We start from the raw sequence: 19,697 nt of genomic DNA on the forward strand, positions 1-19,697 counted from the left end.
CAATGTTAATTCAATTTTGGGTACAATTTGTTTAATTTTTTTTACTGATTTGCTGCAAGTTCGGGCAAGCACAATCGTGCTTAAGGCGATGTTAATTAAATATGTGGGAGTGGGCGTATAGCGAGAGAGCAAAAATACTCTTTTCTTTAAATGATAATTGGTATATAAACATAAATCTTTATGTTGCAGGTCGGGGTGACACAAATCAACTCATATATTAATCACTAAAATCAATCAATTCTGGCGAGCGAGGAAACAATATCTCTTGGAATAACGTTTGGTACTTATTTACTGGGATTATCGTTGCAGGCAAGGGGGCTCACATATTTTGTTAGAAATGTCAATTCCTATTGGGCGAGCGAGCATAGCGAGCAAGCAAAAAAAATCAATTCTCTTTTATTAGAAATTAATACATAAACTTATTTTTATTGGTGCAGGTCGGAATGGGCGCTATCACGTTTAACGCGATATCAATTCCTTTTTGGCGAGAGGGCGAAAAAACACTTCCATATTTAATGATATTGTTGTAGGTCAAAGGTGGGCACAATTGTTTTTAAAGCAATGTCTATTCCATTTATTCGCGAGCGAGCGTAGCGAGCGAGAAAAAAGTGAATTAGTCTCTCTTAGCAACATTTGGTATATAAATTGGGTGTTATTGTTGCCATGGTTGCAGGTCGGGACCCGTCGGGGAAGGCACAATAATATTCTAGGCAATGCTAATCCTTTTTCTTTTGTTCAGGGGGACGAGCAAGTGAAAACAATTAATACAAAATAGGCTGGCAAGCAGCTCGCGCCAGCGAAGAGTTTCAAATTTGTTATATCACTTATATTTTCCTATTTTCATTTGTCTTTTTCAGGGCCGCATGTGGAATATTTTTCTGGTGGGGGAGGGGGAAAGATGCGTAATTTTTTTCGAAGAAACTCAAAAGCGAAAGGGGCGAAGGGAGTTCGAGCGACCGAACTGGTCATGAGGGTACTTTTGCATTTTCAAAGGTAGAATTGAAGGATTTAGGGCTACACTACTTGTGAGCTTTGTTAAACATTTTCAGGAAAAAAACTGTACGTTTTCAAAATATCTGGGGTCAACTGCCCCCCCCCCCTCCCGGTGCGTACGGCCATGTTCTTTTCTTCTTTTTTTCCCCCAAGTTTTTTCTTTTCTTTCCCCTTTTCCTTTTTTTTCTTTTTCTTTCCTTTTCTTTCTCTTTCCCTTTTTTTTCATTTCCCCTTCTTCTTTTTTCCCCTGGAGCCCGTCAGGCGGGCACTCTGCCACCTGCCCCCCCCCTCAGGTACGCTACTGATATCATCCCCTCGTCCCTTTATCAATCTCAATCAGATGCGTTCACAGTTTTCACACCTCTTACAAAATGTTTCTGGAATTCATATAATGATATATGTACTGTGTTTATTAATTAAATCTAATGAATTCTTTAATTTCCTCAGCCAAATCCTTTCTCAAATATAAAAATAATAAGAATGTGTACAGGCTTACCTTGAAATAACTGAAGAGACAAACGGCCACTGTAAGCCTTGAACACACCAGGTCTGGAACTTCAGTCTTCATCTACCCCCCCCCCCCCCCCCGGAGGGACCGCATGCGCGTTCCTAAAATCTAAAAGGGGTTGTGTTTGACATTTCACCTGGAGATTTCTTTAAAAAGGAGGGGGGGGTTCTCTCTCTCTTTGGACTCCTGAGAAATGTAAAAAGGGTGTTAGATAAAATATCTTGAATATCATAGAAAAATTGATCAAATCCCGGGATCAAATTCCTGAAATTCCTGCTAGCTTTGAAAACTCATTCAGGATTATTTCATTTTGAAAAGTAAAAACATTGGCCCCCAGTCCCCCTTCGATCGACTAGAGCTCACCTGAAATTGGGGGGGGGGGGGTTGGTACATTTAGCAGTGTTCCGGGTTTTTTTTGGGGGGGTTCTCCATGGCAAGAAAAGCCAGCGAAAAGCCGGCGAAAGGGGGATTCAGAAATGTTGGCAGTCCTGAGATAGGGGGTGCTTTCAAAGGGAGGGAACGTGCATACGCGTACCCTAAATAACACTGAGTGGGGGAGCCGGGCACTTCTGATAGCACTTTTTAAGCGCTCGCGCGCTGGCGCACTTTACGTCTGGGCTATAATAATACCTTGCAAAAAAAAAAATATATATATATTCTGAAGTTTATGAAGTGCTTGTTGGCGCACGTCGCGCAACTATTATACATATATAAACAAATAACTCATTTCTCATGCATTATGCTGAAATAGAAACAATCACATTTTTTTCCCTTCTTCTTCTTCTTCCTTTTTGTTCTCTCTTTATTTTTGTAATCTCAGGGGGGGGGTATTTGTACAGGCCACCCCCCCCCCATTCCTCCTTCAAGCGAGGGGGATGCATCCCCCCCATCCCCCCGTGATTTACGCCCCTGGGCTTCATACTATGCATGTCTAGGTGCTTAGCATAATTATGTGACTTCTTGAAAATCAATTAAACTTGCTACATGCAATTGTTTTTCAAATTCTGAAATATTTGTGAAACGTTTTCGACCTTTTCAGATGTTTAATTTATTTATTTGATTTTATTTGATTTATTTACCGACAGGGAGTACAAGGAGATAATATTTTGGTTGGTAAAAGAGGCTAGATACATAGCACCCACAAACGCACCAGCATCACACATGCAGTTGTTCATCCTCCAAATTTTCGGTACTTTACATAATACGTATCGTTAAATGAATTCGCACGCGCACACTCCCGATATTCTTGTCGACGATATAAACGAGAGCAAATACTACACACCCCAAGAATTCAAAAATTCATTTTCTTACAAACCAGACAATATTTCACTTTTACATATAAACTCCAGAAGTCTGAACAAAAATTTCGAATACGTTGACAACCTTTTACACTCTTTAAATAATTTTGCATTTTCCGTCATTGGAATAAGTGAGACTTGGTTACATCAGAATTCTCCAGATATGTTCAATTTGCCTAATTATAAGTTGATTAGGGCGGACCGCAAAGGAAGAAGAGGTGGCGGTGTTGCGTTTTATATTACACAAAACATAAACTTCAAAATCCGTTCAGATATTAAACTAACACAAGCTGAATCTTTATTTATCGAAATTAATAACTCAAATGCCAAAAACGTCATCATAGGTTTGATTTATAGACCCCCTGATTCTAATTGTGATTTATTCTGTGACGAACTGGATTTTTATCTTCATAAAATAGGGGATGAAAATAAACACAATTTTATCCTTGGTGACTTTACTATCAACTTCTCACCCTCATCTGATAACAGTAACTCAACCAATTGTATGCAGTTGATGCATTCATACGGCTTTTTTTTCGATTATTAATAAACCCACCAGAATAAATCCACATTCATCAACTCAGATTGACAATATTTTTTCAAACGTACATAACAACAAAACCATCGGTGGAATATTGTGTTCTGAAGTGTCGGATCACCTACCCATATTTTTAACTTGTGAATGCAAACTATCTGGCCGTAAATCATTTGATGAGCTTATATATCGCAAAGAATCCAAACGTAATATAGAATTGCTGAAACAGGATTTATTTTTCGAGGGATGGGCTGAGGTATATAGTGTAAATGATGTCAATACTGCATATAAACATTTTAGTAACAAATTGCAATATTATTATGAAAAGAATATTCCTTTAGGCAAAATGAGTAATAAGCGAAATAAACCCAGGAATCCTTGGATAACTAAAGGTTTATTGAAATCAATACAAACACGCAATCGCCTCTACAAATTACATTTACACAATCCAACTGACACTAACCTAAACACATATAAAATTTATCGAAACAAATTAACAAAACTTATCCGTACATCCCGTAGATTGCATTTTTCTAATAAAATAAAAAAGGCCAGTTCAAACACAACTGCAACTTGGAAAATTATCAAAGAGGTAATGGGAAAAAAAACGAATCCCCCACCCACGGATAATATCACATTAAATGGCACTAAAATACATGATCCTAGTCTTCATGCAAATTCATTTAATTCATTTTTTACGAATATCGGCCCAGAACTCGCCAGCAAAATTAATAGAACTCACGCACACTTTAAAGACTATCTTTCCAATCAAAACCAAGAGTCCCTCTTTTAAATCCGACAAATCCTAGCGAAATTATTAACATTACCCAATCTCTTAACAACTCAAAATCGCACGGTTTTGATAAAATAAGTATGTCTCTCCTAAAAGAAATAATGTATCCACTTGCAAAGCCTTTAACTCACATATTTAATCACTCGTTATCGCAAGGTGTTTTCCCTGATTTATTAAAACTAGCTAAAGTCAACCCCATTCTCAAAAAAGATGATCCTCACGAAATTAGTAACTATCGTCCAATTTCCCTACTCCCAAGTATATCTAAAGTCTTAGAAAAGATCGTTCATAGTAGGCTACACAAATTTATCACTAAACACAAAATACTCAATTCAAATCAATATGGCTTCAGAAAAAATTACTCAACTGACTTAGCATTAATTCAAATTTATGACAAAATTACAAGTGCCATAGCTAACAAAGAGCATGTTATAGGTATATTCTGTGACTTGAGTAAAGCATTTGATACGCTCAATCACGCTATTCTACTCTCCAAACTCAGTCATTACGGAATTCGGGGTCAGCCACTCTTATGGTTTAAAGATTATTTAACAAACAGAAGACAATATGTTACATTTAATAGTTATGATTCTGATCCTCGTTTAATTCAATGCGGTGTTCCTCAAGGCTCCATCTTAGGTCCACTGTTATTTCTTCTTTATGTAAATGATATTATCAATACATCCCCCCTTCTTTCTTTTATCTTATTTGCCGATGATACAAATATCTTTTATTCCCATAAAGACCTTAATTCGTTAAACAATACTTTGAATTATGAAATTAACAAAGTATCAGATTGGTTTAAATCCAATAAACTTTCACTTAATACAAAAAAGACTCATTTCATGTATTTTAAACATCATTCTCATAATACAGAAACACCTATATATATTAAAATCGATGGTATGCTACTAGAGAAGAAAACTAATTCCAAGTTTTTGGGTGTTCTTATAGATGAAACCTTGACTTGGAATGATCATTTACACCAAGTTACAATGTGCATTTCCAAAAGTATTGGAATAATCTCCAAGTTAAAGTTTCTTCTACCCCATGCAACCTTATTCCTACTATATAATTTGCTAGTTCTCCCGTATATAACATATTGTAATAGTGTATGGGCAAATTGTGGTTCGACAAAAATCAATTCTATTTTCAAACTGCAAAAGAAAGCCATACGTATTTGTACAGGTTCGCATTTCTTAGCTCACACTGATCCTTTATTCTATAAACTTAAAACACTAAAAATTTTCGATCTGAACACTACTCAAGTAGCAGTTATTATGTTTAAGTACATTAATAATCTGCTTCCACCATCCTTTGATAACATGTTTAGGTTTAATAATTCCGTTCATTCATACTCTACTCGCATATCTGGAAACTTCCATCTTACAAACCCCAAATTATCAATAACACACAAATCTGTTAGACATTCTGGCCCGGACATTCGGAATGATTTACCCGACAACATAAAGTCTTGTTCAACCATCTACTCCTTAAAAGCTACACTTAAACGACAAATAATACAATCATATGCTCCCCCTCTCTAAATTAGTATAACAAAACCGTGACTTATTTATTCTTTATCATGCAACTGCTCACTGCACCTGCACTTGCACCGCACCCTCTTGGTCACTCAGTTTTTCGAAGAGAGTTATGTCGCCAATTCTTTTTACGAGGCCGCCATCCATCTCCAGCCTAACCGCTCACGATGGCGGTCTCCTGCGTTCCAAATTACCTCTCTAATTTATTGAAAATATTTCATATTTCTTATGTTATTGTATGCTTCGTACATGTTTATCGAATGATATAATTGAACATGATTTTTCATTTAATTACTTTTGTAAACATTGTATTCATTGTATTTGTTATTGTTCGAAATTTTGTACTTTGAATTTGAATTTGTATATTTTTGAACGCAGAAATAAAATCAATCAAACAAACAAACAAACAAACACTTTTGTTAGTCGACTCTAACACCCTACAGCTTAAGCTAAGTATTTTGTTGTAAGTAAAGTTCAGAAACAAAACAAAAGTAAATAAAGAATTCAGTAACTTTGGTATTCGATATCCGAAACCTATTTATAGACCTCGTTAGTCTAGCATCAATAGGTAATCTATTCCAAAGTTCACTGCTCCAAAAAGACAATGAAAAATTACCTTGTATCTTTTTTAATTTATGAAGACGTAATTACCCACCATATATTTGTTTCGTGGAATAGATATGCTTTATAATGTTATAGTACTCTATTGAAATATGATGCATATTGTTTATAACTAGATCAAACATGAAAATTGAAAAAATATGCATATGTAATATTCGCAATCTTGAGTTTTCAGATCACTAAATGCTTTAGCAGTAATTGCCATTTTCTGTGAACACAATATGCTTCTTAAGTTAGTCTTATAATTTGTTCCCTGCACCTCTATTCCATAAGAAATATGTGGTTGTATAAATGCATTATATGTTAACAATATCAAAGTACGCCTAGTAAAAAAAATCGCAGTCTAAAATTACACTCCAACTTTCATTCTAATACACTGATTTTATACAAAACGAATAGGACTTTTCTAAGACAGATGTCTATCAATGGTAACCGTAAAAAGTCGCGGCAACGTCAACCTCTCTAATTTCCTGTCCGGCAGTTTTCAGTTTACCTATTTTTGTCCTCCTACTATTAATTAACATGAAATTAGCTTTCGTTCAATTGATCGTAAGTTTCTTAGCAATGCACCTTTTTCTATTTTGTGTATGTTGTCATTCACTTCATTTACATCAATTTCATGGAATCGTCGTTGTGAAATCGTCGGCAAACGGCCAAAAATTGAAATAATCACTCAGTAACTGATATCAGATAAATTATGAAGATCAAAAACAGATTTATTGACAATGGCCCGTGGCCATTATAAACCATTTAAAAGTTATAGGCAACAAGATCTTCTCTATTATACATTTATATCATATTCCTTGTACACTGTTTTCAAATCAATTCAATTCAATTTTCAATTTCATTTATTGTTCAACCATGAAAATATATATACAATCAAAATAAGTTACATCAATAATTTAGAATAACGCAATGATGGTTTGGTGACCCCGGAGAAAGCAGGGCTTATAAAAAGGGGCCACCAATACATAAAAAGATCAACATTAATTATACCAAAAAATATCAACATCGAACATTAATATAAACAAGGAAAAAAGAGAGAAGTACACTTCTGCAGCAGCAGCACAAAACTGTATCTACATGTATAAAGAGGGCAGTACAAATGAAAGCGAACAAGAATATCAAGAATATATTATAAAGGAGGTAAGATTTCCTTGCGTAGCTTTTTAAATCTGGAAAGAGTTGAGCTGTTTTTGATATTGTTGGGGAGTTTGTTCCATAACTTAGGAAAATGAATTATAAATGAATTTGAGGCGACGGAAGAATGAACCTGAGGTAAGTGTATTAAATTACTTTGGCGAGTTTGGTAAGGATGAATTGAGGAATTCAAAACAAAGATATCGCTAAGGAGAGGAGGCAAGATTTTCGAATGAAATTTATACATAAACACAGGGGAATTCAAGGTTATCAAGTCCTTTAACGGTAATATATTTTATTGTGAAAATAAAGGTTTTGTATGACTATTGAAGGGAGCATTGAAGATAAGTCGTATTGCTTTCTTTTGTAAAATGCATAATTTATTTAAATGGGTTTTAAAGGTGTGACCCCAGACAGAATTACAGTAATTGAAATGAGGGAGTATAATGCTATTGTAAAGAGTCGTCAGAATAGGCTGGGGCACAAAAAGTCTTAATTTAGAGAGAACACCAATAGATCTTGATATTTTTGTACAAATTGAGCTAAGATGTGGCTTCCAAGAAAGATATTAATTCAAAATTACACCTAATAACTGCATATTATCGACCTTTTCTATGACATTCCCACCAATAATGAGGTTTGACAGATTTGACGGAACCCTCCTTCCTCCCGCACGAAAAATAATATACCTAGTTTTGTCAAAATTTAAAAACAATTTATTGCAAGCATACCATTTATTTAATTTGTCTAGTTCATTGTTTGCTGATGAAATAAGATTGTCAATTTTGTATGTGATAATGAAACAGTGGTATCATCAGCAAACAAAGAGAAGTTTAGAATGGAAGAACATTTAACTATATCATTTATGTAGACGAGAAAAAGGAGGGGCCCTAACACAGATCCCTGAGGAATTCCACAGGATACATCCATTTGTTGAGATTTGACACCATCGATCACCACATATTGATTTCTATGTAACAAGTAACTGACGAACCACTGAAGTGGAACCCCTATAATTCCATAAAATTCTAATTTTGTTCAGTTCAGTTCAGTTCATTTTATTCAAAACCATACAAAGCATGATATAATCTGTTACATAAAAAAGAGACTGGTAATAGTACATCAATCAACATATTCTAACTTGATTACATCATAAACTGAATGGTTTTAGGACCCCTTTAGAAGCTAAGCTTGTGAGCGGGGCCCTATAGTCAACAAAATACATAAATTTACAGTAAAAAGAATGTTACGTATGAGTATATAATGGATGTAAATACTAAGCTACAGAATATAGAACATACGAATACTCTCTCTCACACACATACACACACACACACACGCACACACGCCCATACACAGCAAACACACTGACGAGTAGGTCCTTAGTGGTCAAAAAGCATTTCAGAATAAGAAATTACTAAGATGCAAATAAAAACTATGTCAGTCTTTCAAGCAGGTACGTTTTAGATAAACTTCTAAACCTAGAAAGAGTTGTACTATTTTTTATATCATCAGGCAGACTGTTCCATTCTTTAATGCAAGAGATATGGAAAGAGGTCAGAGTGATATTTGTTTTTGCAAAAGGCTGTCGAATAAGATACCTTTGACGTGTATTATAATTATGAATTTGCGAGTTCTGACGGAATAAATCTTTTAACGTACATTCATGAGGCATAGACTTAAGATTTAACATAAACAATATGCAATTGAATGACACAAGTCCACCTAGTGGTAACATTCTTAGTCGAAGGAACAGTGGAGAACTTGGATGTCTATAATAAGAATTAGTAATAAGCCGTATTGCCTTTTTCTGCCATACTCTCAACTTATCAAGATATGACTTGAAAGTGTTTCCCCAAGCAACATTACAATATGTCAAATAAGGAAGAATAATACTATTATATAATGTTATCAGCACTCTTTCAGGTAAAATAAATTTTAATCTAAAAATGACACCTACACTACGGGACAACTTTGTGCATACAGCATCTAAATGATTTCTCCAAGATAAATGCTCATCCATGGTTAACCCTAAGAACTGAACATTTTCACTAAGCGCAACATCATGGCCTCCAACATTAAGAAAAGTAATGCCATCTGGAAGCTTTTTACCCTTGGAGCGAAAAATAACACATTTGGTCTTTTGAACATTCAACAATAACTTATTACAATAATACCATGCATACAGTTTCTGAATCTCTTGATTCGCAATTAGTAATAAATCTTCAGCCTTCTTATCAGCCAACAGCAAGCTGGTATCATCAGCAAAAAGTGAGTATGAGAATAATGTTGATGAGTGTATTATATCATTTATATAGATCAGAAACAACAGGGGACCAAGGACAGAACCCTGAGGTACACCATATTTAATAGAAGCAAGTTGAGAATTAGTACCATTCACTACAACAAATTGTGTCCTGTCAAACAAATAGCTTTGGAACCAAGACAATGCTACACCACGTATCCCATAATGCTCAGGTTTCCTGAGGAGGATGCCATGGTCAATAGTGTCAAACGCCTTAGATAGATCTAAGAATATCCCCAAACAATACTTGTCTCTATCAATAGCTTTTATGATATTACTTACTAAATTAAACACACCCATTTGTGTGGAGAAGTGCTTACGGAAACCACACTGCTGAGGAATCAAGATATTCTGTTTAGATAGAAACTCATTTAAGCGTTTATAAATTATTTTCTCAAGAATTTTAGAAAAGATTGGTAACAATGCTATTGGCCTGTAATTAATGACGTTTTTAAGGTCAGATTTTTTATACACTGGTACCACTTTAGCTACCTTGAGTTTATCAGGAACAACTCCCTGAGATAAAGACATATTCATGATTTTACACAAGGGATCAATAAAAAGGTGAATGCACTCCTTTATAATCCTAGGTGAAATATCATCAGAACCACTAGATTTAGATGGTTTCAAAGACAACACAATATCGATGATCTCAGATTTTGAAGTTGGTTTTAGAAACATTGACGCATTATCATCACACTGTTTCATATAATCTTGAAAAGATTGTGGTACTTGAGGAATGTCTGCACTAATTTTCATGGGTAATCCAATGAAATATTTATTAAAACTTTCAGCCTTATCTATCCTTGGCAGAAGAAAGAAGTACTCCATTAAAATCCATCTCTTGAGGGAGTGAATGCCTAGTTGACCGACCTAACAATTCATTGATATGAGACCAAGTTTTCCTAATATCACCTTTAACACTGTGGAACAAATCATTGTAATAATTTTGCTTGGCTATACGAAGAGTATTAACCAAGACATTCTTATAATCGATATATTTCTTTTTATTCTCAGCTGTTGGTCTCTTGACATAACTACCATAAAGCTTATGTTTATGATTTATTGTTTTCAATAAACCACGAGTTACCCATGGCTTTTTACATTTACTTTTTATCGATACTTCGATTAATGGGAAACATAAATTATATAATTCCAGAAATATTTGTAGAAAATGTTCATATGACTCATTGACGCCTTCCAGTGAAGGCAGAGCCTGCCAATTAATTTCAGCTAAGTGTTGCTTGAACCTTGAGATTATTTCATCATTTATTGACCGCTTCATAACTTGTCCATCTCTCTTGACAGAAGTTACCACAGAACCCTTTTTAACACAAAATATAGGCATATGATCTGAAATATCTGAACATATTATACCCGAGCTAAACTCATTTTGAATGCAGTTTGTGAAAATAGTGTCAATCAATGTTGCACTAATTTCAGTAATACGGGTAGGTTTAGTGACGAGAGAAAATAATCCAAATGAGTACATGAAATCTACAAAATCTTTAACACTACGATCAGTATCATAGTTCATTAAATTGATGTTGAAGTCACCCATTAAATATATTTCCTTGTTTTCTCTACTCAATATCTGTAGCTGATGTTCTATGTTTTCCACAAAGGATACACTATTATAGCTTGGAACCCTATATACACATCCAACAATAATCTTTTTTACTGAGGTTTGTTATTTCAACAAAAACAATTTCATACCCTGAATTGGATCCAGATAAATCAAAACGGAATTTAAATTCCAAATCATCTTTAATGTACAGACATGCCCCACCGCTATTTTTGTCTGCCCTACATATGTGAACAAAAGAATAACCAGGTATCTGAAACATATTGATATCAGTTGGAGTTTTAAACCAAGTTTCAGAGACACCTATCACAGAAAAATCATGCTTCAAGCAAGACAACAATTGTAACATCTCATCATAATTCTTACATAAACTCTTGGCATTTACATGCAAAAGATCGAAATGTCCTTGTAGATTCTGGTCAAATGCACCACAATCAGCATATACACAATCTCTAAGCATTATGTTTACATCTTCTTTAACAATGGTTTCCATTATTTACAATTAAGAAAATTAATGGCACAATTAACTCTATACACATATAAGTCTTGAAAATGACAAGATGTGGTGGTCAATGGTGTCAAATGCTTTTGACAGGTCCATAAATACACTAAGGCAATAATTACCAACATCTATTTCATGTGATATAGTATTAACCAAGATCAGTACGCCAAGATCAGTAGAAAAATTCTTTCGAAATCCAAATTGTTGGGTATCAAAATATTGTTTAGTGCAAAAAATGTATACAGCCTGTCGTAGATTATCCTTTTTAACATTTTTGGAAAAAAAAGTTAACAGAGCAATTGGTCTGTAATTAACAATGTCATGTTTGTCACCTTTTTTGTAAATTGGAATTACCGTAGCGGTCTTGAGATTATCAGGGACAATACCTTGTGACATTGATTCATTGAAGATATAACAAAGTGGATCAACAATTGTGTGAATGCATTCCTTAAAGGTAAAGACCAGTATTGGAAACGCCCCAATTTCAAAAATTGAAATGGAAGCTCTCATTATCAATCGTGTGAAACAATATGTTTTGACTAATACATGATGATAAAAAATTTGCCGGGAAACCGCCTACTTATTCATATATTTGGTAAATTTGTTTCTCTCATGGTCTGTGAGAGATATAGGGTAGTCCCATATACATCTTTCTGTGTATAGTGCTTGTAACTTTACGAAGAATGGGCCAAATTTCTTATCATTTTGATGATTCCAGAACCTTGCAGATGCTAGATGCTAGATGATAAACCTTTTCTGATCGATTCCACAACGTTTCTTTCACAATGCAATCGCATGACCATAACTGGTCTTTACCTTTAATGACACGTGCAGCAATAGAGTCCGAACCTGGTGCAGCAGATTCTTTAATGGATGAGAGAACATTGATTATTTAAGTATTGGAAGTCGGATTAAAGAACAGTGAACTTGGTACACGGTTTGATAAATAATCCAGAAAGTGAGAAGAAAAATTTGGTATCTTTTCTTGTGGTATCTTTCCAATATTAACAAAATACCTATTAAATGCTTCAACAATAGATGCTTTACTAAGTATCTTATCCTGATTGTAATACATGTGAGAAGGTAATGTATTGTTTCTTTTACCTAATAAATTGTTTATTTGAGACCAGGTTTTTTTCATATCACCTCTCAATTTTTTAAATAGGTTTTCATAATACATCTTTTTGCTTCGGCGAATGAAGTGTGTTTTTTGCCTCTGACAGAGGCAGACGTGTGTTTGTGGTGCTCCGTAAATTCCCATATTTTGTGCGTTTATAGTGCACTTTCTTTTGACTGTTATACATCTACGTCTTGGAAATTTTCCTGTGATTGTGGACATTTCACTCTTTTCGACGGTATGTGAACATTTTCCGAGATATATTCGTTTTTCGTCAATTTTAATCCAGTTTTTTAGCGAATTTATATTTCAAATTTGAACACTCTGCGTAGCATCAAAACAATTGTGCGCAAAAATATTGCGCCATACTAGTTAAGTTACGCAAAGGACCAGCAGATACCAACGCAGCAACGTAACCATGGAAACTTTACCAACAAATTTACGTGGACTCCGCGTGAAGCAACTACGTGCTGAGTTACAGAAAAGAGGTATGCATACAAACGGAGTAAAGGCGATCCTTCTTGAAAGACTAGAAAATGCAGTAGGCCTAGACGAAATAGGGAACACTAATGCCGCTGGTGATGTAGATGAAGATAAACATGAAAAGCCAGATGATGTCTTCAATGATGACGCAGACTGCCGACAACTACTGCATAATGTACTGAGTGAAATAAAAGGCTTGAATAGTAGGCTAGATACTATCGAGAAGAAGTTCAACAATCTATTCGAACAGCATACTTCTACTTCTACTTCTACGACGATACTCAGCAGGATCCATAAGTCAGGATGTAGTGCAAGGGAGAAGGAGAAGGAGAAGGAGAAGGAGACGGAGAAGGAGAAGGAGAAGGAGCAAGGGAATCTGAGGGCACAACAACAAGTATCTAGGCCTACCACCAAATATTTCCCGACAATTGCTACGCATAACCGGTTTGAAATACTATCCGAGATCACGGAATCAGACAACAGTGCCAAGAGTGTATCAATGCCAATTGAAGATCAACTTCGTGACTACAAGGCCAAGCACCTGAAGTTGTTCTCCAAAACCAACATCACCCATTCTGAAGTTATCTCTGATGACGCAACTGATGACAGCGACGCAACTGTTGACAACGACGCAACTGATGACAGCTCAGACCGATCTTTGTCAACACCTACTAGTACTACTTCTACTTCACCACCATACCATGAGCAGATAGAGGTAAAGTAAAATCTACTCACCAGAGTCGTCACTATATGTCAGAATCCGTCGATGCTGTCCTTTGCTGGTTGCTGTTATGATCTCCGTTGCTTGTAGTGCACTCCGATGCGTAGTCTATACTTCTGTTATCTGGTTACTGGTAATTCTGCCCCGGGCAGCGGGCCAAAAGCCCTTTATATACAAGCTCGCATGTATATGTACGTACGTGCGACCAGGCAGGCAAAGCAACCCGACGCACGCACATGCGTGCGGCCCGTATACCCATAATTTCCCATATTCCTCCCGACTATAAAAACAAGCGAAAGATAAAAAACAAATAGTCTTTAGCTTGTAAATAGAGCCGGATATTGGGAGGGTAAACAAACTTAAAAAGGGTGGGCTCTCGAGAGCTCCAAACCCTCCGGAAGGGGTGGGCTCTGAAGAGCACCAAGCCCCCTCCCCATATACCTCCCGGAGCGGGAGGGCTCTTCAGAAGAAGAGCACCACGACTCTCCCCTACTCCCCAGCTGGGGCAAGGGAAACTTCTCCAGCAGCTGAAGCCGGCTGGGGTGATTCCCGGTCAAGGCTACATCCAGCTCCACAATGAATTGGTCACTCGTACGCGATGAATCGAGATTGCATCGCACCCGTTTGACCGCCATCGGGGGGATGGTTACTGACTTCGCAAAGAATACTTTTCATTCACATCTTCGCCACAGGTCATTTCTATACACTCGCCCTGAAAGGTTAATAAGGAATCCGGTATATTGATGTATGCACGATGTTTCCGCAGGAGGTCTGCCTCTAACAACATGTCATCATCGATTGGGGCAACACAAACATGTTCACTGAATTTGCTGCCACCCAAAATCAAATCAACCGGTCCCACAATCATTCCAGTTAGCGACGAGGATAGTATACCTCGGCAGCCGTGTGTACTACTGCCCGAATGGGTTTGTCACCAATCCATAATTTTATGTTTATACTAAAAGTGGATGGTGACTTACTGCGGCATACATCTGTCCATGTCCAGTTTTGGGTTGTCGGGATTCTGACCGGTAGGCGGTGGCCAGGGGGGTGTCAGCCATGGGCTTGGCTCCGTTGGAGGCCTGGCCCCATGGGTCGCACCCGCGGAAGGGGAGTGAGAAGGAAGCTCTTTCTTACTAGAGATTGGGTTGGGAACTTCCCCCGGCACTTCCACTTTACCGATGCTGTCCTGGCCGCCACAAATCTGCTTAGATTCGTGGATGTTATCATTAATCGTAGCATCAGAGGAAACACCATGAATCCCCGTTTCCGGGGGAGGCGAATCCCTTCCAAATGCTACTGAATTATTGTCCACTGGTACACCCTTGTCCAAACCCAAAACGGGATGTGGGTTCACACTAGTTGTAGCATCAGAGGAAACACCATTAATCCCCGTTTCCGGGGGAGGCGAATCCCTTCCAAATGCTACCGAATTATTGTACACTGGTCCACCCTTGTCCAACCCCAATGCTGATCCAGAGTCGTTTCCCGGGTCCTCGGAGACGAAGGAAACCTTAAGTCCGGGACTTCTCTCGGGACATTCTATTTTAAAATGTCCTAATTTCCCGCACTGGTAGCAGGCCATATTCCGGCCCGGTAAGAAATTCCCCCGGGCGGGAGAGGCTCTGCCCCTGAAGCGGGCGGGAGAAGCTTGCGACTTTCTCACGCTGTCAACCAGACTCTGGACTGAAGTCTGTAAGGGCCCTATCACTGAAAGGGACGTCTTCAGCGCTTCAATTATCGAGTCCATCTTGCCCTCCATCTTATCCATCTTGCCCTCCAGAGAAGTAACCCTCTTTTCCAAGCCGCTTTGTGCCGGAGGGGTTGGGGGCAAGTTCGATTTCCTAATGGTAGGAGCCTTATCGGACTGTGACTGTGAGTCCCGAATAGGTGGGTGCATCGTCCTCCTCACATGGGGTGGCGATTCGAATTCTACACCCTCGCTACTCTCCCCTCTCTGATCCCGCCTACGCAGATCATGCGACCTACGAGGGGATCTACGATATGGGGAAGGAGACCTAGGACGTTGGCCTCTTGACTCACTACGGTCACTCCTGTGACTTCGAGGGGAATCCTGGTCATAATAGCGATATTCTCGCTCCCTACTATTATCATACCGGTCACCCCTCCGGTTTTGAGGTGAATCAAAGCGACTCCCTCTGTCGTCTGATCGAGGGGAGTGATGACGACTCCCTCTGCAATCTGATCGAGTGGAATCATAGCGATTCCCTCGGCGATCTGATAGAGGGGAATCATAGCGACTCCCTCGTTCGCTGAATCGAGGTGAATCATTGCAACTCCCTCGGCGATATGATCGAGGGGAGTGATGACGACTCCCTCTGCAATCTGATCGAGGGGAATCATAGCGATTCCCTCGGCGATCTGATCGAGGGGAATCACTGCGACTCCCTCTGCGATCTGATCGAGGGGAATCGCGGCGACTCCCTCCGTGATCCGATCGAGGGGAATCATGGCGACTCCCTCGGAGACCTGAACGAGGGGAGCGATGGCGACTCCCTTGGCGATCCGATCGAGGGGAGTCATAGCGACTCCCTCTGCGATCCGACTCAACTACAGCCTCATGTTGGTCGCGGGGCCTAGAATGGCCCTGTCGCGACCTGCGAGGGGGAGAAACAGTATACACTTTACGTGACTATCAACCTTAAAAAAATGACTAAGTATTACAATATTGCACAAGAATTGCTCAATCAAACAAACAATTCTTTACTAACTTAGTATTACAATATTGCACAAGAATTGCTCAATCAACCAAACAATTCTTTACTAACTTAGTATTAAGATATTGCGCAAGAACTGTTCAATCAAACGAACAATTCTTGACTAACTTACTATTAAAATATTTCGCGAGAATTGTTCAATCAAACGAACAATTCCCTACTAACTTACTATTAAAATATCACGAGAGAATTGTTCAATCAGGCGAACAATTATTTACTATTCTGTTATACAGAATGTTAATTTACAAACGGAGACTTTTACTGATAAACAAACCCAAATAATTTCAATCCAAATTCACACTCAAATATTCAAACATTCAAGTACAGAATTCAATTCAAAGAAGGAGACTTGTCCTCAAATAATTCAAATTCAAACCCAAATATTCAAACACAATATTCAAGGCCGCTGATAAAGTCCCTATAATATGTCCCTGGTTGTGGACACTCAGACTAAATTCAACCGCTCACATGAATTTGTATTCTTTAGAAATATTTGTATGTCCCCGCAATATATCTTTGGCGGAGTAACTTACACTACGATTAATAAATAAATTAATTTCCTATCAATAAATTTAAATACGATATATTCAAACACAATATTCACAGCCGTTGATTAGGTCACTATGTCACGGTTAACATTCAGACCTAATTCAACAGCTTGATAAACTTGTATTTTTAAATATATATTTGTATTCACTACAGTAACTTAACTACGATTTATAAAATATAAACCCTAACAGTATATTTAATTATATGCCCTTGCCTACAATCATTGAACCCAATAAATCATTCGGAGCGAGAAGCCCGTTACTTAAAATTGTAAGAGGGCAACTCTGCTTCCAAACTGATTAATTGTAAGAGGGCAACTCTAATTCAAAAATGATTAATTAATTGTAGGAAAGCAACTCTAATTCAAAAATGATTAATCAAATTAGCGATGATCAATTAAATTAGCGAAGATTTAATTCCAGCAGCAATGCAATAACCACTGTGGTTCACTCTCCCTCCCCACTCACACAAAATCGGCACTCCGAAATTGGGTGGAAAAAACAATTTCAATAAGAGGTGAATGAACCCCAAATCACACCAAGCAAATACTTTCACTCCCAAACAATCAAAAATATCAAAGATAATACGCCAAAGCTAAGGTAAATGAAGGGATAAACCCAGCCTCAAACAATCACTCATACAAGGTACGCACCCGAAAAACTCCAACCCAGTATAACAATAAGGTACCATAGGGTATGGGGTGCGGTACACAATAGAAGGAATGCAAAAATAGCGTCTAGGGCGTGCCGACGTGGCGTCCCTTGCCACACCCAATAACACAAAAATCGCTAAGAAAACGGGTCCTAAACTACTACTCTACGGAAAAAACCTAAAAATATAACCTCCAATCAATCAAAAGCAAAAATAACAAGCAATAATACTAACCTGTTATACTAGCTCGGCGGATCCACGAACTTGTCCGTGATTACGCCGTACACATGTACAAGCCAAAATACGGCACGCACATGTCAACTACAAACTAACGTACACAATACAAGAATCAAGTCACACACTCAATAATACAAATATCAGCGCCACTAAAGTAAAATCTACTCACCAGAGTCGTCACTATATGTCAGAATCCGTCGATGCTGTCCTTTGCTGGTTGCTGTGATGATCTCCGTTGCTTGTAGTGCACTCCGATGCGTAGTCTATACTTCTGTTATCTGGTTACTGGTAATTCTGCCCCGGGCAACGGGCCAAAAGCCCTTTATATACAAGCTCGCATGTATATGTACGTACGTGCGACCAGGCAGGCAAAGCAACCCGACGCACGCACATGCGTGCGGCCCGTATACCCATAATTTCCCATAGAGGGATACCGCCACCGACATAGTGTGATCCGCAACAAACGAGATGTAGTTGTGGTCGGTGATTCCATGATAAAACACATCGACGGAAGACATCTCTCCCGCAGCAAGAATGTGAGGTGCGTCTCTTTTCCCGGTGCAAAAGTGAGAGACATATTCACCTCTTCACCTTGCGAGTTTCTCAAGCCAGGGGGAGAACTGATCATCCACGCTGGCACCAATAACATCTCTGAGGGTGCTGGTGAAGTTTGCCACCAAATCACAGACCTCGGCAAGTCTGTTGCTGCCGAGGGGTTTAACGTCTCAGTCTCTACGATCATCCATCGTAGAGGGGAGAGTGAAGCGGACAAGAAGCGGGTTGATGAGATCAACTATCTGATGGAGTTGGCAGCCAGCGAGAACAGATGGGGCCTCATCATCAACAATGATATCAGCGAGCAGCATCTCGGGCGTGATGGCGTTCACCTCAACAGAGCCGGTCAACGAATCTTGGCAGGCAACCTGAAACGCCTCATCAACAGTGCTGACCAACCGACAACACGAGGCCATGGCTGGACTCAACGGTCGTCCGATCAAGTTACAGGCAGTGAACCTGGAGCAAGGCGGCATCAAGCCATCTACCGAGAAAACCAGAGTCTTCATTCTGATGAGGAGAAAAGCAGCCCCGTAAAGTCCTACGCCGAATCTGTTTCTGGGAGATCTTTGGATTTCAGTGCAGTCAAACAGAGGTCACGACTGAAACCAGCCTTCAGACCATCCAAGGTGGACATGAAAGACTGGGCGAAATATCTTCAATTTGTAAGAAGGGTATTGAATTAAGTGAAAGTTTGACAAAATCTAGTGATGATCCGAAAATTATAGTTGACGGTCGAAAATATAAGTTCCCTTGTGGGAACTGTGATAAGCCAGTCAAATGTAATCAACACGGCCTTCTGTGTTCTTATTGTAAAAAATGGTT

At 38.3% G+C, this 19,697-nt stretch overlaps 1 protein-coding gene across 1 annotated transcript; it reads left to right on the forward strand.

Moving 5' to 3' along the window:
- The first annotated feature begins 13,030 nt into the window (after positions 1-13,030).
- Positions 13,031-19,604, forward strand: LOC105436772. Its single transcript, XM_011662709.2, has 2 exons — positions 13,031-14,136; positions 18,746-19,604. Exons 1-2 carry the CDS (start codon positions 13,357-13,359, stop codon positions 19,556-19,558), a joined length of 1,593 nt encoding a protein of 530 aa, XP_011661011.1. The 5' UTR covers positions 13,031-13,356; the 3' UTR covers positions 19,559-19,604.
- Positions 19,605-19,697: the final 93 nt, after the last annotated feature.

Source organism: Strongylocentrotus purpuratus, unplaced genomic scaffold (assembly GCF_000002235.5).
Source record: "Strongylocentrotus purpuratus isolate Spur 01 unplaced genomic scaffold, Spur_5.0 spur5_scaffold_20, whole genome shotgun sequence".
Classification (NCBI taxonomy): domain Eukaryota; kingdom Metazoa; phylum Echinodermata; class Echinoidea; order Camarodonta; family Strongylocentrotidae; genus Strongylocentrotus; species Strongylocentrotus purpuratus.